Raw genomic sequence first — 24,545 nt, 5'->3', positions numbered from 1 at the left:
ACTTAACCTCTCTGTGTCTCAGTTTCTTCATATGAGGGGGTTGGACTCATTGACCTCTAAGGTCCCTTCTAGCTCAAAAACTCTGATCTATATGGCAGCCACGATGCTAGCACCTAGGCGCCAGGCTATCTCCCTGTCCTCGGGGGGATGCAACATGTTCCCATATTAATAAATGAAAAATGGGGCAGCTAGGTAGCACAGTGGATAAAGCACTGGATTCAGGAGGACCTGAGTTCAAATCCGGTCTCAGACACTTGACACTTACTAGCTGTGTGACCCTGGGCAAGTCACTTAACCCTCATTGCCTCACCCCCCAAAAAATAATAAATGAAAAATATATACAAGATAAAAAGTCACGGAGGGCAGGGCACTAACAACAGGGACAGTCAGGAAACCTCGTAGGCATCTGCACTTGAGCTGGGAGATGATGCAGGCATGAGACATCCTGTGTAAAAGCATCAAGGTGGGAGAAAGAGTGTCTTGTATAGGAAAGAGTCAGTTTGTATGTAGAGTGCATGGGCAGAGGAGTGGGGAATAACGGGCAGTTAGTCGGGTGAGATGGTTTAAAGTCAGATGCAGAGCTTTAAATACGAAATTGTGTTTGTATTTGATCTTAAAGGCCACAAGGAGCCACTGAGGCTTTTTAAACTGGGGAGTGATGATCAAATCTGTATTTAAGGAGAATCCCCACAGTAGCTGTATGGAGGATCGCTTGGAATGTGGGGAGAGACTTGAGTCAGGGAGACCAATCAGGAGGTTTTGTAATAGGGTAGGCGAGAGGTGATGGGGCTCTGACCTGGCTCGGGTCATGGCCTTGTGAGTGGATAGAAGAGGGTGGATGTGACACAGCTTAACTTGGAATCTACGAGATTTGGCGAAGGGCTTGGCTCGAGTGAGAATGGAAAGTCACATTTGTGAATGTCGTGGTGATTGGAAGCATGGTGGTGCCCTTGACAGAAATAGGGAGGCTGGGAGGGAGGGGATGCCGCAGGGTGACAAACAAGATCATTGGGAAGTCTTTCCTTACATCCAGCGGAAAATGGCCTTTCCTGACTAGAAGCCAGTTCTCTTGACCCCCAGTTCAGAGCTCTCTCCATTGGACCGCACTGCTTTTCTTCCTTGCCCATCTTTCCCTGTTTCTCGGTCCGATTCTCCCCCCCCCCCCACTACAGAGTGTGTGTCTCTGGGATCAGTGGCAGGATATGAGAAAGGTGGATGCTGGGGGGTAGGGAGGAAGGGGCAAGGGGAAGGTTCCATACCCAATCAGGTGGTACCCCTGTATCCCTGTCTCCAGGGGAGCACCGATGGCTGGGGCCATCTGTCTCCAAGGTTCGGAGCTTGAAGATGGACAGGAAGGTGTGGACAGAAGATCTTATTGAGGTGAGGATGTCATTCTTTCCCTTTCCTTTTCCCAGAACTTTCCATTTTTGCAGCAGGGGGAATGGACTCTTGACTATCCTCAGTTCTGCACCCCCCCTCCCTAATACAACCGCCCCCCCACCCAGGATCAAAGAAAGTCCAACCCAAGAGGCAGCTGAGCCTGGAGACTCTAACAACAGAGGAAGCCCCCTCCCTGGGCCAGCCCCCGAGAGTGACCCTCCTGGGCCCAGACAGGAATGTTTGGCCGGAAATCACAGGGGTGTGTGTATCTTGGGTTGGGGAGCTGGGGTAGAGGGCTAGTTTCCAAAATCCCGCCCTCCTCATCAGGAGACAGACAGATGCTCCCCACCCCCACCCCAAGCTAGAGAACCTCAGGAATGTAATGTTCCAGATGTTGGGTGGGGTAGAGCTGGCAGCTGGAGGTCCTCCTCCCCCTCCCCAATAAATGTCTGTCTTTCTGTTCCCTTGATGTCTGTCCACTCCCTAAATACTCATTTCTCCATTTATTTCCTTTGTGTACTTTTTGTCTGTCAGTCCTAAACAGGAATCCATCTATGTATCTCCTCTTTAAATATCCATCTGTTTATTCTTTAAACTGTTCATTTCTTGAATATTGATCTGTCTTTTCCCAAAGGGCTGAGCCCAGGGCCTAGGCATGACATGGGGAAGTTTAAGCACTGACTTAAGCATTTGGCCTCAGTTTCCCTTTTGGAGAGAGGAGTATGGAATGTCAGGAAGGGGCACTGATGCTGTCCATGCTAGCTGCTGACCTTCCCTACCCCACATTCTGTGTTTTCAGCTCTTTCATCATCTGGGGAATGAGGCTGGGAAGCGGTTCTGGGCAGCCAACGTGCCCCCCAGTGAATCATTGCACCCTAATAGCAGCCCTGGGGACCGGCGGCACCACCTGGAAGCCAAGTACCGTGAGGGCAAGTACCGCCGTTACCACCGCTTCTTTGGCAAGCAAGAAGAGCTCGATAAGGTCAGCCCCTGTGTGTGCGTGGGGGGAGGTGGCACCCATAAGACAGTTGAGTGGGCTGCCTTGTTACCATTGGGCCATCCCTGAGACCACCAACTCTGCTATCCCTGGACTGTTGAAGGTGCTTGAGAATTCTGGGACCCCACTTGTGGCCTAGGGCTTGGGATTTGAGGTCCCAGGGGGCAAAGGACCTTCAGAAAGTGGCCATGTCCCAGGCAATTAGGACTGATGTCCTCGTGATCATCTGGTGACCCCACCCCCCTTCCCTGAACATTCCTTGAGCCCTTTTGTATGTCTGGGTGGGCACCCCATTCCCCACCCAAACCCCTTTCTCTCTCTCACCATGCCTATCCTGACACTCTCCTCCCTAGTCTCTTCCTTTCTCTTTCTCCTAGAATATAGTAACCCTAGTAATAATAATAGACTCTGACACAGGGTGTCCCAAAAGTCTTCGACTGGTTTCAAGCTTTACTAACACAAGACTTTTGGGATACCCTTTGTTGCAGTTCAAGGTCTAAAGAGTGCTTTGCATTTGTTAACCAGCCTGGGAAATCAGTTTCTGCAGAGCCACCATTTGGCCCAATTTTGGATGCTAGGATTGGAGCTAGAAGGGACCTCAGGTGCCACACCTCCAACTCCCTCCCTTATTTTGCAGATGATGTGGAAAGAAGTGAAGGGTCACAGTTCATATTGAAACCCCCTAGAGATAGGATTCAGACCCAGGTGTCCTGAATTCTTCAAGGCTATTGCTGTTCCCACCATTCCAAGCTACTTAGGGACTTCCTAGAACTTTGGATCAATGAGAATTAGTTACAGAGGAAGAAATGGGAAAAGGGAGGAGTCTCTTGCCCAAGGTCACACTGCTTAGGCAGTGGCAGAGCCAGGATTAGAACCAGGGTCCTTAGCATGATGAATGTCTGAATCTAAGAGGCTCTTGGAGACTGATTTAATCTATTCCCTTCATTTTACAAGTGGGGAGATTGAAGCAAAGAGAAGGTCACATGGAGAATGAACAGAAGAACCAATACTAGAAGGTTTAGGGTTAGTATAGTGATACTGTGGAAAGAAACCTGGGCTCCTGTGTCAGGAGTTCTGGGCCTCAGTTTCCCTATCTGTTAAATGAAAGAATTGGACTTGCTGATCCTTAAGTCTCTTTCAGCTCTGACATTCTGTGTTCTAAGCTTCCTCCCAGCTCTGACATTCTGTGTTCTAAGCTTCCTTCCAGCTCTGACATTCCATGTTCTAAACTTCCTTCCAGCTCTGTGTTCTAAGGGCCCTCCCAGCCCTGATGTTTTGTGATTGTGTTTTCTGATCTGAGGATTCTGTTCTAACCCAAGTCTCCTGTCCCCTATTCCACTCCACCAGCTACTCCCCTCCTTTCCCTCCTCTGTCTTGCACCCTCCCTTCTTGCCGCTATGTCCTGCCAAAGGGAGCAGGCCTGACGCCCGGTGCTATTTCCTGCTGGGCTCATGGAAACCAGCTGGGCTGCTCCAAAGCAGCTCTCCGAGGTCCCACAGCCCCCTCCTCTCTGAGGGGCAGCGAGGCTCCATGGAGACCTCAGGGGCTCCCACCTCACAGGATGATGGGTCCAGAGTGGTTTTGGACACGTTTTTGGGCCACTTGGGACCTAGGCTGAACTCTCCAGCATAGTCTCTGCTGCAGAATAGGAGGGTGGACACCTGGCTTCTACCTCCTCTCCCCACCTCAGCACACATACTCACTTCCTAGGCTGTGCTCAGTGTGTGTGTGTGTGTGTGTGTGTGTGTGTGTGCGTGTGTGTGTGCACACATGTGCATGCATGTGCATGTGTGTGTGTACTTGTGTCCTGAGGCAGGGCTTGTGCACAAGATGAGCTCTGGTGAAACATCCCTTCCAACCTCCTGAACAGCCCCACCCCAGACCAGTCCTAGAGCAATGCCGAGCCCCTCTGAGCTGGAGGGACCCAGGAGTCTGGCTCCCTGGCCAGGCCTGCTCAGGGTGAAGGAATTGGCTGGGTTCAGGCAGCCTGGGCTGGGCCAGGCAGTTCCCATTGGAGGGGCCTGCAGGCGGGCGGTGAGGAATTCACATGTGGGAGGACTTTACTGTCGAATCATCCCGCCTTCTCCAGCTTTTCTCTTCCCTCCCCTCAGACATTGAGCTAGGCTGAGCTAAAACTGGATCTGGCCACTTCCCCGGGACCCAGACCCAGGAAACAGCTGCCCTGGGGGGACCCAGCCTGAGGGTGAAGCCGGGCTCTGCCCTGTGACCCTGACCCAGCCCCACATTCTGTCCCCTCCCCTCTCCCGCTGCTCTTGTCTCTCCTTCCCCTCCCTTCTGTGGCCACTCTCTGCCTTCCCTCCTTCCCTCTCTGCCTTCCTTCCTTTCTGTCTTATCCCTTCTTCTACACCCTCCCCAACACCCCTCTCCCCCCCCCCCCCGTGCCCCTTGGGCCTGTCTCTCTCCTCTTGCTCTCGCCCCCATCCTCTGGCTTGGCCATCCCTCCTTACCGACCTCTGCCCCTTGGTCTCCCTGGGTTTGCTGCGCCCCCCTCCCCATCTCTGTCTCCCCCTCCCCTCCTCTCCCCATTTCTTTTTCTCCCTTTGCCCCTTCCACCTCCCACCATCAGCCCCACTCTCCCCTTGTGTCTCCTCCTCTGTGCTTATCTCCTTCCTCACCCTGTGTTTCCCTGGTCCTCTCCTGTCTCCTTGGGCGCTCTCTTTTCCTGCCCCCCCCCAACTCTAGCCAGCTTTTTCTTTCCTTCTTTCCCTGTTCTCTTGTTTTCCCTGCTTTGTCATTTTTTGTACCCCTGGCACTTAGCACGGTGCCTGGCGCAGCTTTTAACAAATGTTTGCTGACTGACTGCTCCCTGTTTTCTCTGTCCCTGAGTCTCTCTTTCTCCCTGCATCTCTCCCTCCCCCCACGAGTTCCCTCCTGCTGTCTCTTTCCATTTTCTTTCTCCTTTCCTATTCTCCCTGCCCCGCCATGACCCCCTGCACCCTCCCCCCCCACCTCTTTGCTCTCAGGTCCTCCTTGTGCCTGGGTCTGGCTGCCATTGCTACGGGAGAGGAGGGGTTTGAGGATGAACAGGAGGGCGCCCTCTCTCCTCTCTCCTGGGCCTGACCCAGCTCACTCTGCACCCCCCAGGCCCTCTGTGTGGCTGTTACCACCACCGACCTCGAAGAGACTCAGGCCCTGCTGGGCTGCGGGGCAGCCATCAACTGCTTCTCAGGGGACCCTGCAGCCCCCACGCCCTTGGCCGTGGCCAGTCAGGCTGGCCAGAGGCTGCAGATGGAATTTCTCAGGAACAACCAGACCTCCGGTAAGGGGGAAGGGACTGGCCGCACACGTCCATGTGTGTGTGTTGGGGGTGGTATGTGTACACGTGCCAGTCTGGCTGTCTCTGGTTCTGGGTGTTTGTGTGTGATTGCATTTGTGTGTTGTTATGTGTGTGTGTGAGAGAGTGAGATATGGAGATAGAGACGGAGTCAGAAACAGAACAGTTAGAGTAGCCTTGTAAATATGAGCCGGCCCACCCAGGGTGAGTCACAGGGTCTCTGGGGTCCTTGGTCAAGAGTAGCAAAATCAGCAATTTACTCCAGTGACAGTCCTGGCCTCCCCCCACCCCCTCCTGGAGGGTTGGGGGAACTTTAGGGCCTGAGTCCTGGTCATTCCTCAGGCTCAGGGACCCCAGGGGTGCAGGGGTGCAGTGGGGCATAACTTTCCTGAGCCTCAGGGAGCTCCAAGTCTGGGAGGGCACCCCTGCCCTCAGGGAACCCCCCTGTCTACCGGGAAGGATGGAATAAGCATTTATCAAGCACCTACTGTGTACCAGGCATTATGCTAAGCACTTTACAAATATGACCTCATTTGACCCTCACAATAACCCTGTGAGGTGGGTGCTATTATGATCCCCATTTTACATCTCAGGAATTTAAGGTGAACAGAAGTTAAAGTGACTTACCGAGGGTCATACTTACAGCTAGTAAGTATTGAGGCCAGATTTGAACTCAGGTCTTCCTGACTTCAGGCCCAGTGTTCTATACACTGTGTCACCTAACTGACTGTATCTGGGCTACTGTTGGTGGGGGCTCGAACTGACAAGACCATCCAAAAGGGGATTAAGGACTATGGGGCCCTCAGAGTCAGGGACCCTGGCTTCCCTCGCACCCTTGGTCAGTAGATATCTGGACTAACAACTTCCTGGAGCCCTTGTCTAGGGCAGGGGAAAGACCACCCATCCAAGCATCCATGGCAGGAGCAGCCTACATGGTGTGTGCCTTTGCCTAGGAGGGGAGGCGCATGACCGACTGGTGGGACCACAGAGGAGGTTGGGGCAGGCCAGCCTAGAGACTGAGTAGCCCACCCGGGCGGAGGCACAGGGTCCCTCGGGGTCAGGGAGCTTCGGTCAGTCAGAGCTGATGAAGTGTCTGCTGAGGCTGCACACTGCACTCAAATGAAAGGAGATTAAGTGTTTAGCTCAGATGTAGCTTCTGGCTTTGAACATGCATTCTGGGTGAAGGCAAAGACCTCTCCTCCTCCTTTCATCCTCGCCCTGCCCTGGACAGCGCACATACACACAACGCACACATACACTGCACACCCATGCTCATACACAGACACACCCCTACAATATACATGTACCACAAACATCTTATGGATACACACACAGACACACAATTACACATGTGCACATGTGCGGTACACAACACACACGTACACAAACACACACAGCTATCTATGTGTACACGCATACAATATCACACACTTAGCGCATCAGAGAGGTGCTGCGACCAGAATGCTGTGGGAGGTCCCAAGGGGAGGTACGGAGGATGTGGCCACTCGTTTTGCCAGCTCTGAGCCCCTCTCTAGACTCAGACTCAGAACAGCAGAGCTCTGAGGACTTTGGGGGATCATCTAATCCAACCGTCCTCATGTAGGTATAAGAGGAAAGTAAGGCCCACAGAAATCTGCCCCAGTTCCCATAGGCCCCTGAGTACAGAGCCTGGATTTCCACCCAGGTTCCCTGACTACAACGTCAGTGTGCTTGGTATTTGAGGGGTTGGGACCGAGCGATTGCTTTGCTGGTGTTCGGGGTAGGTGGGTGGGTGGGGAGTTGGGGAGACCCTCCCCCTTCTTGAGGATTACCGCCCTTGACCCCTTGCTCTCCATTCCTTGCCTTTGCCCACCCTTCCTCAGAGATGCCCCGGCTGGACCCCGTCAGCGTCGTGGAGAAGCATTACTCAGTCATTCAGCCCACCGTGAGCCACAGTGGCTTCCTCTTCAAGACAGCCTCTGTGGCCAAGCCCCTGCAGGAACGCCGTGCCAGAGAAGGTGGGTGCCTCTCCTCTCTCACCCCAGCCACCTGCCTCTTTGCTCTAACGTGGGTCCCTCACGGCTCATTCCCCAAATGGTAGGCACTGGGGGTGGGAGGAGTTTCCAGTCTGGCAGAGAGAGGAAAACCACATGTACGGGGGGACACCTGAGAGGAGGACAGCTGAGAGGACCCAGAAAGGGCATGATGTGGTGGGCAGGAGAGATCAGCAGGGGCTTTCTGGAGGACGTAGAGTTTGAGTTGAGTTTTGAAGGACAGGTGGGAATTCAGTAGGAGAGAAAGGCCGTTCCAGGCACAGGAGATGCTCTGGGCAAAGGCATGGAGTGGGGGAGCTAAGAGCAAGCTGCAGCTCCTATACAGGACCCAGTTCTCTTGGTTGCTAGTTCTGTCCCCCCAGTACATTGGCCTGACTCTTTGTTTTATATATACGTAATTATGTGCAGGTTGTTCCCCCACTAGGATTGTGAGCTCCCTAAGGGCAGGGGCCGTTTTCTTTTCTTTTTTTTTTTTCTTTTTTTTGGTGAGGCAACTGGGGTTAAGTGACTTGCCTAGGGTCACACAGCTAGTAAGTGTCAAGTGTCTGAGGCCGAATTTGAACTCAGGTCCTCTTGACTCCAGGGCCAGTGCTCTATCCACTGCGCCACCTAGCTGCCCCTAGGGGCCATTTTCTCATTTGTCCTTGCATCTTCAGTGCCCGGCCCACAGTGGATGCTTAATGGATGTTCCTTCGGTGAATGGATGAATGATTAGGGGCCAGGGTCATCCAGTTTAACTAGAAAGGCAAATGGAGGGTGCAGCCGGAAAGGTAGCAGGGGCACCACTTAGTGAATGCAGGGCTCTGAATTCTAGCCAGAGCATTCTGGACTCACTCGACTCAGTACGGAATTTGCCCAGAGCTAACCATAAGACACAGTGCATTAAGAGGACCAGGGGTTATTCTTTCCTCTCTGTTATAAAACCCTCATGAGTCCTTAGAGAAGGGAACAAGGATTGTTCCTGCTGATCAGGCACGCCCTTGGGTGCTGGGTAAAACAACCAGCCTCTGCTAGCTACCTGCCGTTTCCTGGGAGCACTGGGGGTAGGGGGGTGGACATAGAGGAAAGGGAGAACCAGATCCCTCCCCTCAGGGGGCTCCATGAGGTCTTAGCTAGGGAAGCCGTCTGTGACCACCCTGGTAGGGTATTGTGTCCCTGGTGAAGCTTAAGAAACCTCAGATATAATCAGACCAGGTCAGTAATGGAAAATATCCCGGAAGAATCCAGGTATCCCCACACTCCCTCAAGAGGGACGTCACAGGGGCACTGAAGCCTCCCTGGTGTGGGGTATGGGGAGGAGAGGGAGGTGGTAGGCCTAGAATGTGGTCTCCATGTGGAAGAAGCAGGCCCTGAGGGATCTCAACCTCTCTCCCTCCTTCTCCCCCTTGCCTTGGGCAGAGTTCAGCCGACGCTGGTGTGTTCTAAGTGATGGTGTCCTGAGTTACTATGAGAATGAACGGGCTGTCGTGCCCAATGGGGAGATCCGAGCCAGTGAGATTGTGTGCCTGGCTATACCCCCATCTGATGCCCATGGGTGAGCCCCCCTTTACCCCTCTCCCAGCCCCACCCTGCCCCACCCAGCCCCTGAGTTCTCTGGCAGCCCAGCCCATCTGCTGCACAGGGCTTCTGCCTTGTTCTCTCCTTTCTCTTGAAAAATCTTTCTACCAGTCCCACACCTCTTGATCTCTGGGTTAAACCACTGTGGGGTTCTCTCCCCATTCCTCCTGTCCAATGCAGTGTGTTGGAAAGAACCCTAGCTAGGCAGAGCAGTTAGGAGACCTGGGTTCTAGTCCCAACTCTGTCTCCATGTAACCTTGGGCAAGGTTTTCCCCACTTTTTAATTCTGTTCTCCAGTGATTCTGTGATTCTGGTTTTTTTCTGTTGTTGTTGTTTTGTTTTGTTTGTGAGGCAATTGGGGTTAAGTGACTTGCCCAGGGTCACACAGCTAGTAAGTGTTAAGTATGTGAGGCCGGATTTGAACTCAGGTCCTCCTGACTCCAGGGCCAGTGCTGTGCCCACTGTGCCACCTAGCTGCCCCGATTCTGTGATTCTGAAATCCACTGTGCTGGGGTACTATGTTTTGTGAATCTAAAATTCTCTTTTCTGAGATTTTAGAATTCCATGTTTTTCTGTATTCTCAGTTTCTAGAAGCCTGTATTTTATGTTTCTAGGATTCTAAAATTCTGTGTTCTAAGATTATGCGTTCTGTAATCTAGAAACTTCGCTTTAGGATCTGATGAACATTCTTCAAGGTGTTACTGTTCCCCACTTCCCCCACGCTCCCCCCGCAAAAAAAAATCTCCATAACTCTACACTCTCTGCCAAGGCATGAGAACAAGGGAGCCTTGTACAGACTGAATCCTCAGGGCTGAGGAGAGCCTGGGTGGGTTGAACCAAGGAAGAAAAGTTGAGAGATTTGGAGAGAAGACAGAGGTTGGGGTGATAGGGATTGACAGAAGAGAAGGTGAGGAGAAGGCCTTGAGGTTGATGGGAGAGGGAGAGGGATGCAGAGAGGGGGTGAGCTATGAGGTGGGTGAGGACAAGGGGGCAGGCCCTAAACTTCTTTCTCCTCTCCCATCCCTTTGTTCCTTTCTCTATCCAGCTTTGACAGTACCTTCGAAGTATACACAGAGACTGAGAGGTTGTATCTGTTTGGATCAGAAAGCCCAGACCTGGCCCGTGAATGGGTCAAGTGTATCGCTAAGGTGGGTGTGCCTAGTGGATATGGGGAGGTGTGGCAGGGCCGGGGTGGACCCTTCCATTCACAAGTCTGCAGGGATGACCAGAGAAGCTCTGAGGCCACATCCTTATTGTTGATGCAGCCAGGGAAGGCTTCCTAGAGAAGGCAGGACTTGGCCCTGTCTGGCTTGGGGGTGGGGGGAGTGGGGACAAGGGCTAGGATCCAGCTGTTGGCTTTCATTCCCATTCCAGATTGCCTACAGTCTTGACTTTTGTTAGGCCTCTGTTTCATTAGTCCTCTCCTCTCCCCTCTGCTTTTCCACACCATCTCTGAATGTGGGAGACTGAGTTAGGACTGAACATCTAAGAGAAAATCTGAAGGGGTGGGGCACGTGGAGAGACTGAGGCACAGGAATACGGAAGATTACAGTGGAAGGGGTTGAAATCAAACTCTTGGAAGTGCTTTCCCCAACACTGAGGCTACTATGCCTTGGACCTCTGGCTAGTGAGGGATGCTGGAGGAAGGCCTAGAATAAGTCAGATTTGTATGGTCTGGAGGCAGGGGGCTGCCAGAGTTGACCCCACTATCCCCATGCCCCTTCCTTTCCACAGGCCTTTGTGCCCGCCCATGCCGAGGAACTTCTCAGCAGGGACTTTGAGCGCCTGGGCCGTCTCTTATATAAGGCTGGCCTTAGCCTGCAGAGGACCCGGGAGGGTTGGTTTGCATTGGCCGGCTCCGAGCTCCGAGCGGTATTGGAGGAAAGCCCCAGCGAAGAGGCCCTACATCTCCGAAAGCTGCAAGAGCTATGTAGGCAGGACCTTTCTGCTCCCTGACTCAGCCCCTTTCCCTGAAGCTTGCTCAATAACTGGGGGACTTTAGATAAGTCACTTCCCCTCCCCGGCCCATTTCCTCATTTAAAAAAAAATTTTTTTTTGGTGGGGCAATGGGGGTTAAGTGACTTGCCCAGGGTCACACAGCTAGTGTCAAGTGTCTGAGGCCAGATTTGAACTCAGGTCCTCCTGAATCCAGGGCTGGTGCTCTATCCACTGTGCCACCTAGCTGCCCCCGTTTCCTCATTTGTAAAATAAGGCACGGGGGAGGTTGTGCTGGATGATGTCCAAGTTGCCGCAGGGACCCTGATCTTCTGGGTTCTCTGTTGAGAGGCCTATGGTGCTGCTCCCAGCTTTCCCACAGACTCACTGCATGCCCTGCTCAGGGCTCTTTCCCCTCTCTTAGAAAACGAGGCCTGGATGACCTCTGAGGTCCCTTCTAGCTTTGGCATTCCTTGACCCTGGATCCTGTTGGATCTTCTCCTTGGAAGTCAGCTCTCTGCATTTCCCAGCTCCTTCTCTCCAGTCCTGCTTGGGACAAACCGCTGGGTCCCCAGGACCTTCCATGTCTTCTCTTGCCCATGAATAGCTGAAGGCCCACCCATGGGGTGATTGATCCATTGTGCATGTATCCCACACCTGCTGTACTGGGGACTGGCTGCCAAGGAGGGGGGAGGGGAGAGAGCACAGATGTGTGTGTATCTGAACCTATCCTCTCCTTCCCCAGCGATCGAGGGGGATAAGGAAGTCCTCGTCTTGGTGGAGAGGGGGAGGTGAGAATGGGGTCAGGGGTGGGGGAGGGAAGACATCCCTGTGCTGTCTGCAAAGCACACCTCGGCGTGGGACATTTCTTTAGTCTTGAGGTCCATGGTGGGGCAGGGGGGAAGCAGCATTTCAGATCATTCACAGAAGAGCTCAGCTACAGAGGGCAGAATTAGGAGCAGCAGGGAGATGGCAGAAGGGAGGGAGAGGAGGTCACAGGGAGGCTTCAATGTCAGGGGAAACCCCCTCCCAGTTAGGAGTGCTCCAGGGTTAGGTAGGCTGCTTCAGGAGGTGGTGGCTCCTCTCCTGTGCAGAGGCTAGAGAACCACTTGTTGATTCCTATTCAGATACAGGGGGGAGCTAGATCCTCCCTGAGAATCCTGAGATCTTCCGAGATCCTTCCTTCCTTTGAGACCCTGTGATTCTGGCCCCTGAACTTGGAATCGGCAGCACTGGGTTCTATTCCCAATGTGACCTTGGAGAAGTCCCTTCTCCTCCCTAGACCCAGGTTTTAACGTCTCTAAAAGGATGGGCTTGGGTGACCCCCAAGGGTCCTTCTTTCTGAATCCTTCAGGGGGCCCTGTGGATGGGGTAGGGAGGGTGAATGCCATTGGATTTCCCGGAGGTGACATTGACTGGGCACTGGGCCCAGGACCTTGTACATTCAGGGAGAAAGGAAACTGGACTTCACCGGGTGGCTGGGGGCCATCCAGAAGGCAGCAGCTAGCTCCGGGGACACCCTGTCTGAGCAGCAGTTGGGGGACTCTGACATCCCCGTCATCATCTACCGCTGCATAGACTACATCACCCAGTGCGGTGAGTGGAGGGTCTGGGGCCACCACGGCTATGGCTATGGCCTTGGGCGGGCCACCTCTCCCCTTCTCCAAGGACCAACTGGTGATGCCCGTTCTTTCCCTCCATCGCTGCCCAGGACTGACCTCCGAGGGCATCTACCGTAAGTGTGGGCAGACGTCAAAGACGCAGCGGGTGCTGGAGAGCCTGCGTCGGGACGCCCGCTCTGTGCGCCTCAAGGAGGGCGAGCAGCACGTAGATGATGTTTCTTCCGCCCTGAAGCGCTTCCTTCGAGATCTGCCTGATGGGCTCTTCACCCGGACTCAGCACTGTGCTTGGCTCGACACAGCAGGTGCCTCCACCACGTGCACCCGTGGGCCGATTGGCCGATGGGCTGGATGACCGTCTTCTCTGATTCCCCGCCCCGCCCTGCCATTCCCCAGCCCTTGCCCCTGTCTCCCTCGCCTGCTAGATTCCTAGTCCCGTGTGATGTCAGATAGAACAACTGTCCTCCTCACCCACCGATCCATGGGGTTTGGTGTGTGTGTGTGAAGGCTGTGGGGGATGCCAGGGGAATCTGGCCTGGGGAGTGCTGGCTGGGGCTGGGAAGCAAAGCCAGGGGGCCGCCGGCCCCAGAGGGTCCAGACCTCACACCTTCCTGTCTCCTGTCCCCAGCAATCGAGGATGAGGAAGAGAAGATTTCTAGGCTCCAGGAACTCTTGGGGCTTTTGCCTCCTGTCAACCGGGCTACTGTGAAGGCTCTCATCAGCCACCTGTACTGGTGAGGCCCAGGGAAGATGTCCTTTCTCCGTCCCTTCTCTCCCCACCTCCCCCGTCCCCTGACCTGTGGCCAGAGAACCCGGGGCCCTACTCCCTTCCCCTGGGAAAGATTTCCCACTCTTTCTAACTCCTGGCCCCAGAACCATCTGGGCTTTGTCCCTCCAACCATTAGGTGGTTCTCTCTCTCCTGGGCTCTTTTTCTGATATCCCTGGGCACTCCAGAGGAAGGGGGACCCCCAGTCCAGGTCTTCTCTCCCTTCACAGTGTACAGTACTTCTCGGAGACCAATCAGATGAATACCCACAACTTGGCCATTGTATTTGGGCCCACGCTTTTCCAGACAGATGGGCAGGACAACAAGGCTGGCCGAGTGGTAGAGGACCTCATCGATCACTATGTCCGGGTGTTCAGTGTACGTCTTAGGGACTGGGGATGGCAACAGAAAAGCCTGGCAGTCTTGAGACTCATATCCTGGTGGGTCCCAAGCCCAGGACCAGGAGGGGACCAGACCTGTTATAATGGAGATTGCCCTGAAGTAGGAGTCAGGACACCTACTTTTCTATTTTTATTATTTTTATTTTCATTTATTTATTCATTCATTCATTCATTCACTTCTTTCTTTCCTTCTTTCTTTCTTTCTTTCTTTCTTTCTTTCTTTCTTTCTTTCTTTCTTTCTTTCTTTCTTTCTTTCTTTCTTTCTTTCTTTCTTTCTTTCTTTCTTTCTTTCTTTCTTTCTTTCTTTCTTTCTTTTTGCGGGACAGTGGGAGTTAAGTGACTTGCCCAGGGTCACACAGCTAGTAAGTGTCAAGTGTCTGAGGCCGGATTTGAACTCAGGTCCTCCTGAGTTAGTGGGCTCCTGGGCTAGTGCTTTATCCACTGCGCCACCTACCTGTCCCTTTCAAAATTTTTTTTAAATTAATTAATTTATTCATTCATTCATTTATTTATTTATTTAGGCACCTACTTTTCTTTTTTTTTTTTTAGTGAGGCACTTGGGGTTAAGTGACTTGCCAGGGTCACACAGCTAGTAAGTGTCAAGTGTCTGAGGCCGGATTTGAACTCAGGTACTCCTGAATCTAGGGCCAGTGCTCTATCCACTGCGCCATCTAGCTGCCCTGGCACCTACTTTTCTAGTGCTGATTCTATCTCTAACTTGCTGTGTGACGTTGAATTAGTCACTCCCCTTCTCTTGTCCTTGGTTTTCCCCTTTATAAAAAGAGGGAATAAGACTAGATGTTGTCTCAAGTCCCTTAGAACATAAAATATCAGAGCTGGAAGAACAGAAAAGGAGGCAACATGCATGAGTCAGTGGAGAAAATGTGTGTTTGGGAGTCAGAGATCCTGGGTTCTAATACTGGCTCTGTCTCTTAGTAGCTCTGACCTTGGGCAAGTCAAGGCATCCTCCTCCCTGTGACCTGTTTCCTCACCTGTAAAATGAGAGGTTTGGACTAGATGACCTCTGAGGCCTCTCCTTTCTCTATGATCTACATGAAAGCCAGAATGTGGGATGATGTCCCTGGCAGGGACATTGGGCTCCAGTCATATTATATACACATAAAGGGTTTTGAAAAAAACAAAAGAGACTCTGGTGGGGAATTGGGGAGAAGGTAGCTAGACCAACCACCTGCTCCCATCATAGGCAACATCTCCTTCTTTCCCCCACGTTCTTTGTTCCCTCTCCTCTCCCCACAGGTGGATGAGGAGGAGCTAAGGAAGCAGCGAGAGGAGGTCACAGCCATCGTCAAGATGAGAGTGGCAGGCTCAGCCAGTGGAACACAGGTAAGGCACGCAGAGCTCCAGGCAGCCCAGTCACTCCAGCCAAGCTCCAGTCTTCCTTGGCTTTTGCCGCTTTGTCTTTCTCCCTGACAGGGCCTTTCTTCATTGCCTCTAAACGACTGGGAAGGAGATCCCCTTCTGTCTCTAGACATCTGCCACCAGTCCATAGCTGTGCTTTCTCCCTTCCCCTGCCCCTTCAGTTGCTCAAGTTCTTTCACTTCTTCACTTGGTTAACAGGCATTTATGAAGTGTTTACTGTGTGCCAGGCACTATGCTTAGCTAGGGATAGGGGCTATATAAGGACCAAAAGAAAAACAGACCCTGCCTTCAAGTCTACCAGTCAATTGACAGTCAACAGGCATTTATTAAATGCTTACTGTGGGCCAGGCACTGGACCAAGTGCTGGGGATACTTTTGTGTTGTTGTTTAGCTGTTTTTCCATTGTATTTGACTCTCTGTGACCCCATTTGGGGTTTTCTTGGTAAAGATACTGCGGTTGTTTGTCATTTCCTTCTCCAGCTCAGTTTACAGATGAGGAAATTGAGGCAAACAGGGCTTAGTGACTCACCGAGGGTCACAGAGCTAGTAAGTGTCTGAGCTCAGATTTGAACTCAGGAAGATAAGTCTTCTAGACTCCAGGCCTGACACTCTTATGCACTGTGTCCCTTATTTTCCCCAGGTGGAATTACAAAGAAAGGCAGAAGCAAGATCCCTGCTCTCAAGCTGGTTGTGTGCAAACAACTATGTACAGACAAAATACTCAAAAGCAGTGTAAATGGTGGGGGAAGGTGTCAGAGGGAAGGTGGGGCGGGCATCAGGGGCCAACCTAGAAAGGCTGGAATGGGAGTGAGCGGTGTAAAAGCAGCGGTGCTCTCAGGTCTCCTGCCTGGGAGGCCAGCACCCCTGATGCCTCTGGGAACAGGTAGAGCCACATTTTCAGGAGCTGAGAGGCAGAGGGGCTCAGCGGAGCCTGGGATCCATCCTCTGGTTCCCATAGAGAGGCCACAGAGCCTCCCAGGTGTCATAGGATCCCTAGAGCCCAGAACCTTAGCTCTGTCAGGAACCTGGAAGGGGGGGGTGTCACAGGATTGCAACCCCAGAGGGTGGCCCCTCCAGCCTGCCTGCCCAAAGAGGGACCCCTCCTCCAGCAGCATCATAGTGATAACAATTCATGTCTCTCCTCACAACCACACTGTGAGACGGGCAACACAGGTATAGGGGCCAAATTTAATATGGGGAGAGTTAATTGGGTGGCTCACTGTAATATTGGGGTTCAGAAAATAATGAGGGACCTCTAGGTCCAAAGCTCCCTCCCCTCCAAACTCCCTTTTTTAGTTATTTCTCCCAGGCCAATAAGAAAAGAGCTTAACAGCCTTTTTTCCACAAACAAATCAGGTTTTATTAATGGGAATAAAATACACAGCAAAGGTGAAATTAATTAAGCCAATGACAAGGGAATAAGGAAAAAGAAAAATGGATAAGCTCCCTGGCTCTAGCAAAGACCGACACAATCCCCTAACTTGCTTCCAGCTCAGCTAATTCAAAGAGCCGGACTTGTTTTTATTAACTCACCACCTGGGGGCCGTAGTTTCAATAGGAAACAGCTGTGTTCCCTCTCAGCAATCTGCTCCTGGAAGCTCACCAACAGGAAAGATGAGCTCCCCTCAGCGAGCAGTCTCTTTTCTACTTTTACTCTCCCTCCCCCAAAAGGAAGGTCCTTCAAGCTGGATGTAGAGAGTGGTTCCCCTGCTGACATCAGCAGCATACGTCACTCAGGGCAGGCCAGGTGTGGCCCATCTCCAATCATCCCTAGCCGGTTTCCCAAATAGTATCCCAAATTCAGGTAGGACCCCTGGGTGTCTGCCAAATTCCATTATTTTACCACACAGGTATTATTCCCCCTTTACCAACGAGGAAACAGGCTGAGCAGAGGTTGTTATTGACCCTTGGTCACATAGCTGGTCATTGTCACAGGATTTGAACTCAAGCCCATCTGTGTGCTTTCCACCATCAAGCAGTCATGAAGACTGGTAGGGATGGGGAACTCACTACTTGCCCCAAGACCCTTCCAGCATGGGATAGCTTTGATGATTAGGAGATTGTTTACAACTTGGATGCTCTGTGCCTTACACCTGCCTCTCTGCACTTTTCCCTGACTGCTCCTCAGCTGTGCTCTCTGCAGAAATGTAGGACCAGTCTGATTACCCTCCCATATGGCAGGCCTTTGAATCCAAGCTGGGTGCTGCTAGGGGACAGGGTGGGGGAGAGGGGGAGGTTTAGCAACAGCTGTGGGAGGCAGGGGACATTAGGCAACCTGCTCCTGCCCCTGGGAAAGTGCCCCTTTGCTCGCTACGCTGGGGACACATGCTGCCATTCCTTTGCCCACCGCCCCCAGACCCTCCTGCTTAAGTTCAGACCCCCTTCTCTCCCCTCCTCAGCTAGACTCTTCCTTTGCCCTCCATGGCCACATCCCCATTTTCCTTTCACATTGACTAGTGTCTCTGCTCAACTTTTCCCAATTCCTTCCCCCCCGCCCACCCCGCAACCTGCTCAATCCCAGACAGACCACCCCCAGAAGAAGCATTTCCCAAAACACATAGTCCAGGAATGAGTGGCTTGGGAGAGGTCCTCGGGGTCAGAAGGTCAGAGATCGTAGAGATAGAAAGATGAAAAATGACCCGTCCTTCTCAGAGGGAACTTAGGAGGGAGCAGATAAGCCACGTGCACATGTGATATAACTGTGACGCACAGGAGAGTGTCATAAGGGCCTGTGAATCAGCCTGCAAGCTTTTGTAAGCAGTTTCTATGGGCCGGGCTTTGTGCTAAGTGCTGGGATCCTTAGAAAGGTCAGTGGAAAACCAAAAGAAAGGGAGGGCTTTTGGAAGTTCTGAGGCTGGAGAAATGACTTTCAGCCGGGAGCTTTCTAGAAGGCATCTTGAGGCCGTGCTGGGAGGAGAGGATGTCAGCAGGTAGAGATGAGGTAGTGACTGCATTCAGGCATCAAAGGCAGAAGATAAAGGAGGCCAGAATAAATAATAACAGTAGTGATGATAGCATTTCTTTCTTTCTTTTTTTTTGTGGGGCAATGGGGGTTAAGTGACTTGCCCAAGGTCACACAGCTAGTAAGTGTCAAGTGTCTGAGGCCGGATTTGAACTCAGAAACTCCTGAATCCAGCCAGGGCTGGTGCCTTATCCACTGCGCCACCTAGCCGCCCCCCATGATAGCATTTCTATAGCAGCTGCTACGGGCCAGGCTTTGGGCTTTGAAAAGATCAAACCATTTGGAACTCAGGTCCTCCTGAATCCAGGGCTAGTGCTTTATCCACTCTGCCACCTAGCTGCCTCCTAGTCCCATTTTACAGTTGAGAAAACTGTGGCAGTTAGAGGTTATAAGTGACTTGCTCAGAGTCCCACAGCTAGGAAGTGTCTGAGGCTAGATTTGAACAGGAAGATGAGTCAGGAAGACACTCAGGAAGAAGTCAGGCCTGACACTACCCACTGTGCCACATAACTGCCTAGGACAAGAATAGCCATTCCTATTTCACAGAAGAGGAAACTGAAACTTAGAGAATTGGTGACCTTCCTAAGGCTAATTAGTGGCAGAGCATAGACTCAAGCCTAGGCTACCTGCCCCCATGTTTAGCGCTCCTTTCCTGCAACATGCAGCTCCTTTGGGGTCCCCTGTTTGTTCCCTCACTGAATTGGATTCATTTCATCCTCCCTAGGGGGGTGGCCAGATTTACAGCAACTTCCCATTCAGTGATTCTAAGAACCTCGACAAGTTAATTCCTCTTGTCTGGACCTAGGGGCTAGAGATTCCCCAACAGTCAGAGCTAGAGTGGGCCCTCAGAAGTGATCTAATCCCAGCTGTACCCTGGCTAACTCATGCCAGCACACACCACAGCAGGGAGAGAAGAATCTCTTGTCATATTCTGTCTACTTGGCAATGAGTAGGTCCTTTTTTTTTGGTGAGGCAATTGGGGTTAAGTGACTTGCCCAGGGTCACACAGCTAGTAAGTGTCAAGTGTCTGAGGTTGGATTTGAGCTCAGGTCCTCCTGAATCCAGGGCCGGTGCTTTATCCACAGCACCACCTAGCTGCCCCTAGTTGGGTCCTTTTTATTCCATCATCCCTAATCCTTTGCCCTTGGCCCCCAGCCCACCTCCACCAGATCCCCTTTTTTCATCTCACCTCAGCTGTAGTCTTTGTCTTCCATGGCCACGTCTTTTATTTCTCCTCATATTGACTTGCCTCCCTGTCCCCAACTCCAGACAGAACTCTCTCCTTAGAGAAAGCAGTTCCTAGGAGGGGTAGTTTAGGGGATGAGTGATGTGGGGGAGATCCTAGAGGTCACAAGATCATAGATTTTTTTTAAATCATAAAAGTATCTTATTATTTTCTAGTTACATTTGTTTTCATCAGATTTTTAGTTTCATATTTCTCTCCCTCCGTTCACTCCCCCCTCCCCAAGAAAGAAAGCAATCCAATATAGGTTATACATGTGCAATCACATTAAACATGTTTCTGCATTAGTCATGCTGTGAAAGAAGAATCAGAGCAAAAGGGAAAAACCTCAAAAAAGAAAAACAAAAGTAGATATGGTTCAATCTGCATTCAGAATCCACAGTTCTTTTTTCTGGATGTGGAGAACATTTTCCAACATGAGTTCTTTGGAATTGTCTTGGATCATTGTATTGCTGAGAAGAGCTAAGTCTATCACAGTTGAAGATCATAGATTTTAGAGCAAGAAGGAACCTTAGAGGTCACCGAGTTCAGCCTCCTTTATTCTGTAAATGAGGAAACCGAGGCACAGGGAGATTAAGGAATTTAGGCAGGATTTGAAGCTAGGTCTTCCTGAATCTCTATCCTAAACACTAACTACGATATGCTCAGCCTTCTAAGATTGCTCCATATGTTTCAGAGGGTAGAAGAAGGAAGCTGCCAGTGTTTAGGTGAGGCTTCTGTCACTGTTCTTCCCCTTTCACCCTCTCTGACTCCCTCTCTTCTCCCCTCTGCAGCATGCTGGAGATTTCATCTGCACTGTATACCTGGAAAAGAAGGCAACGGAGACAGAACAGCATGTTAAGGTGAGGCCTCGGATTCAGGAACCCCAGTGCTCAGTCTTGGCTTCTGCTCATGGAGCTGTCCTTGGTGCTGTTAACACAGAGCCTAACAAACAGGACACTTGGTGCCTCCCTGTTAGGTCTGTCTTCCAGGGAGCCCAGCACTGGGGTTTTCTAAGGCTGATCTGAGTGACTTTCACAGCTGATGCAGGCCATTCATAGAACCAGGCTCTGGATGGAGTTAAAGAGATGATCATAGGTGGCAGCTAGGTGGCGCAGTGGATAAAGCACTGGCCCTGGATTCAGGAGTACCTGAGTTCAAACCTGGCCCCAGACACTTGACACTTACTAGCTATGTGACCCTGGGCAAGTCACTTAACCCCCATTGCCCCCTCCCAAAAAAAAGAGATGATCATAGCAACGATAGCCTTGTTTACACAGTGTTTTCCTCAAAATAGATCTGTGAGGTGGTAGATGGTGCAAGGTTGAACATTTCCATTTTTTGGTGTGAACTTGTCCCATGTCATACAGCTAGCAATAAGAGTGACTCCCTTTTCTCTAGCACTTTAAGGTTCAAAATGCACAGCCACCCTATGCACTAGGTGGCAAAAATATTATCATTTTGGTGATGGAGAAACTAAGGCTCAGAAAAGAAAAATGGCTTATCAGCAGGAAGTTGATGTGAGAAAAGGACCTCAAATCCTGCCCTTCCAACTCCCAGGCCTCACACATAATTGATGTCTGAAGGGAGCTTAGAGAGGCTGGCCTTATAAAGGTGGAGTAAGGTGGCCCTGGCTGACCCAGTCAAATCCAGAGCTCCTACAGTGATAGGTTCATAGATTTAAAGCAGGAAAGAGCTTTATGGGTCATCTAGTTGGCCAACTCCCTCATTTTATAGATAAAGAAACTAAGACCAAGAGAAGTCACACAGCTGGTAAATTTCTGAGGCAGGATTTGAATCCAAGACTTTGAAATACAAATCCAATCTTCTTTCCACTGTACATTGCTGGGGGGTGCACCTGGACTGAAGTCTGGGGTCCTGGTGAATTTAGGCTTTCTCTCATGGCTCAGGCTTTTGGGGACAGTGGTCTTCTGGGATTAGGAAAGAAGGGTCATATCTTGACTTTATGCCTCTTCCCCTCAGATCCCAGCTTCCATGACAGCCCAGGAGCTCACCATAGAGATCCTCGATCGTAGGAATGTGAGGGTAAAGGATAAGGACTATTGGACCTGTTTTGAAGTCAATGAGAGGGAAGAGGCAGGTAAGTGGCCTTTGGAATTTGGATGGAGTAGACTAGCATGTGCAGAGATTCATGCTAGATTCTGTTGAGAATGATATGCAAGATATTACTTGTTATCTGTTTCCATATCTGAACTTTGAGATCGTTGAGCACAGTAATTGTTTGAGAGGGATGAGAATATGAAATTGGAATGTTCCTCAGTATACTCAGAGTTGGCTAACAAAGGGGACAGAGGTGGAGTACTTTATCTATGACCCCAGGTACACTGAGACCAACTGGGATGAATTTAGTCCTTATTCAGAGTTATACTTGGGGAGAAGGGAAGAGCTTCTCATCTGATTTTAGGAGTGACAGCAAAAGAAAGTCAAAAGGAATTAAAATTACCTAGCTATGGGGCAGCTAGGTGGCGCAGTGGATAAAGCACCGGCCCTGGAGTCAGGAGGACCTGAGTTCAAACCCAGCCTCAGACATTTGACACTTGCTAGCTGTGTAACCCTGGGCAAGTCACTTAACCCCAATTGCCCTGCCCTCCCCCAAATTATCTAGCTATACAGGAGATTAACCAGTTAATATGGGCATGAGGCTTCCCTGGGAAATCTGTCTCAAAATTGCCTGGCTATTGCCAGGAAGATGGCCTCAGGTCATTCTTTCAAGTGAGGATCAAAGGCCCTTTGATGGAAGTACTTATAGCTTTTCCCCTGGGGACTCTATGTATGAATGTTAACTCAGATTGTATAGAGGAGGGGAAGGATACATAAGGATTCTCAAGGGGTGGGGGAGGCCTCAATTCTTAATATAGCTGCATATACATATGTGTATGTATGTATATATTTCCTTATCTTTCCCAGAAGAAGGATGACACCTGTAAGTTATAAAATTCCAAAAAGTAATCTTATATAACTCATACAACCTTATGTAAATCTTAAGAAAGGTTGTAGAAATTACAAAGTGCACACTATAAAATGCATTATGGCAGTCATAACTTAAGGGGTTCTACAGCATCGTGATGGTGATGGGATGAGGGCTGTCGACACCCGGGAGCCTACCACCGTGTCCTAGGGTGGGAGCTGTGGTAATCATGGTGATGTACGTGACAGTGACCATGGAGCCTGGCGGGGAAGAAAGTGGTGATGATATGTGGTGATGGTTATCCCAGATCTCAGAGTTGCAAGGGACTTCTAAGGTGACACCATCTAAGCTATAATTGAACAGAAGTCCTTCCCACAACTTCTCCTAGAGGTGCCATTCATTCTCTATGTGAGCACCTCCCTGGGGAGATCCACCGCCTTCCCTTTTAGATGCTGCAAATCACAAGCTGTCGGCACCTTCTTATCCTGTGCTGTTCTTTTCTGTATTTCCCATAAATTTTGCACGCAGGACTCACATGGCATGCTAGAGGCCTTCCTCTCTAGGCCGGAGACCCTTCAAGGGGTCCTGGATTGATTTCAAGGGGGCCATAAGTTTAGATGGGAAAAGAATTACATCTTTATTTCAATATAATTAGTTTTCTTTGTAATCCTACATGTTTTCTTTTGTGTAATTAAAAACATTATTACGAGAAAGAGTCACCAGGCTATCAAGGGGATCTATGACCCCCCAAAAAAAGACATTTAGAACTCCTTCTCCAGATCTTTCTAACATTGCAAGGTTACCTGAGTAGGGCTCGGGACATCTCTCTTAAGTTTGCTAGGTGACTGGCTCACTTCCCTTTCTTATCATGTATCTCCTGGGTATCTCTTGTTTGTACATCACCTAGATTTCCCCCTGGATCCCTCCCCCTCCCTCTCATAGAGCCTTCCTCTGTAACAAAGAATTTTTTGAAAAATTCTTTAAAATTTAAAAAAAAAAAAAGGAAAAAGAGGAAGAAGGAAAAAAAAGAAACTCAGCAAGACAGATTGACACACCACAAACACTGGGCACATGCATCATTGCACCCTCATGGGTCGCTGCAGAGGGGTGGGGGAAGGTGTCTTCTCATATTTCTTCACTGTTCATCAGTTTCACAACACTGGACTTCGATTGTTTTTGTGGTGGTGCTTCTTTCCATTTACATAGTTGCACTCATTGTGGATATTGTCTTCCTGGCTCCACTGACTTCACTATGCATCAGTTTCCTGGATATCTCTTACACAGTCTCTTGCATGCACAAATTATTATTGGAAATGTGCTGCCAGCCTACTTATGCCCACCATGCATCTTCCCACTGTGCTTTGAATGTCCTGCAATTTGAAGTGTTTGTAGATTGTGGTGCACCATGACTTGAAGCCATATTGCATCACTAGAAGAGGGTTAAAATTGGTGTTAAAAAGAGGATTTTTTTGTTTTGTTTTGTTTTGTTTTAGGGGGTAGCTTGGGACTGTGGGAAAAGTTATAGAGTTTCCAATATGCCATCCATCCTATTCTCTTCCTTCTCATCAATCCTGGACCCAATTAATCACCCAACTGCAGTGTCTATATAAGATATATGTATTGATAGATTGGCTCTTTGGGTTATTCATCCACCTCCTTCATTCACTTGATCTTGAGATCATTAGGGTGAAATCTTTTGAGTGATTGTAAATCTCATTTAGGAATTTCTTCTGTGTTCTGGGGTTTGATACTGTCACCCCAAATCAGTCTCTCTACCTCACAGCACTGTTACAAGGAAAGTGCCTACATCAGCAAGTGGGAACCATTCCTGTTGTTGTTTACATAACTTCCTATTTTTTCTCTTTTTGTCCAAGTTAGAATTGAATTTGTAAGTTTTTTCCTCCATCGGCCACCTTTCTTTAGATGATATTAGACCATGGCATCCTACCTCTCCTTTTTCTGATTTTGAAATCTGCTCCCCCCAAATCTAGGCTGGATATACAAATTAAGCCAAGTTTGTCTCTCTCATGACCTCTCCCACAAAGTAGTTACTTCCTCCAAGATTTCT

At 50.4% G+C, this 24,545-nt stretch overlaps 1 protein-coding gene across 1 annotated transcript in view; it reads left to right on the top strand.

Annotated features, from left to right (window-relative positions):
- ARAP1 (ArfGAP with RhoGAP domain, ankyrin repeat and PH domain 1) overlaps positions 1–24,545 on the top strand; it is a 116,177-nt gene that overhangs the window by 75,128 nt on the left and 16,504 nt on the right. The window contains 15 exon segments of the mRNA XM_043994530.1: positions 1,295–1,380; positions 2,180–2,362; positions 5,483–5,657; positions 7,535–7,669; positions 9,104–9,239; positions 10,308–10,410; positions 10,997–11,192; positions 11,943–11,988; positions 12,630–12,793; positions 12,909–13,121; positions 13,445–13,550; positions 13,814–13,961; positions 15,242–15,328; positions 20,343–20,411; positions 21,532–21,649. Coding sequence (XP_043850465.1) covers positions 1,295–1,380; positions 2,180–2,362; positions 5,483–5,657; positions 7,535–7,669; positions 9,104–9,239; positions 10,308–10,410; positions 10,997–11,192; positions 11,943–11,988; positions 12,630–12,793; positions 12,909–13,121; positions 13,445–13,550; positions 13,814–13,961; positions 15,242–15,328; positions 20,343–20,411; positions 21,532–21,649 — 1,965 coding nt within the window.

This window comes from Dromiciops gliroides, chromosome 3 (assembly GCF_019393635.1).
Source record: "Dromiciops gliroides isolate mDroGli1 chromosome 3, mDroGli1.pri, whole genome shotgun sequence".
Lineage (NCBI taxonomy): Eukaryota > Metazoa > Chordata > Mammalia > Microbiotheria > Microbiotheriidae > Dromiciops > Dromiciops gliroides.
Note: the sequence above shows the minus strand (reverse complement) of the source record. Positions and strands in the feature narration are given on the sequence as shown.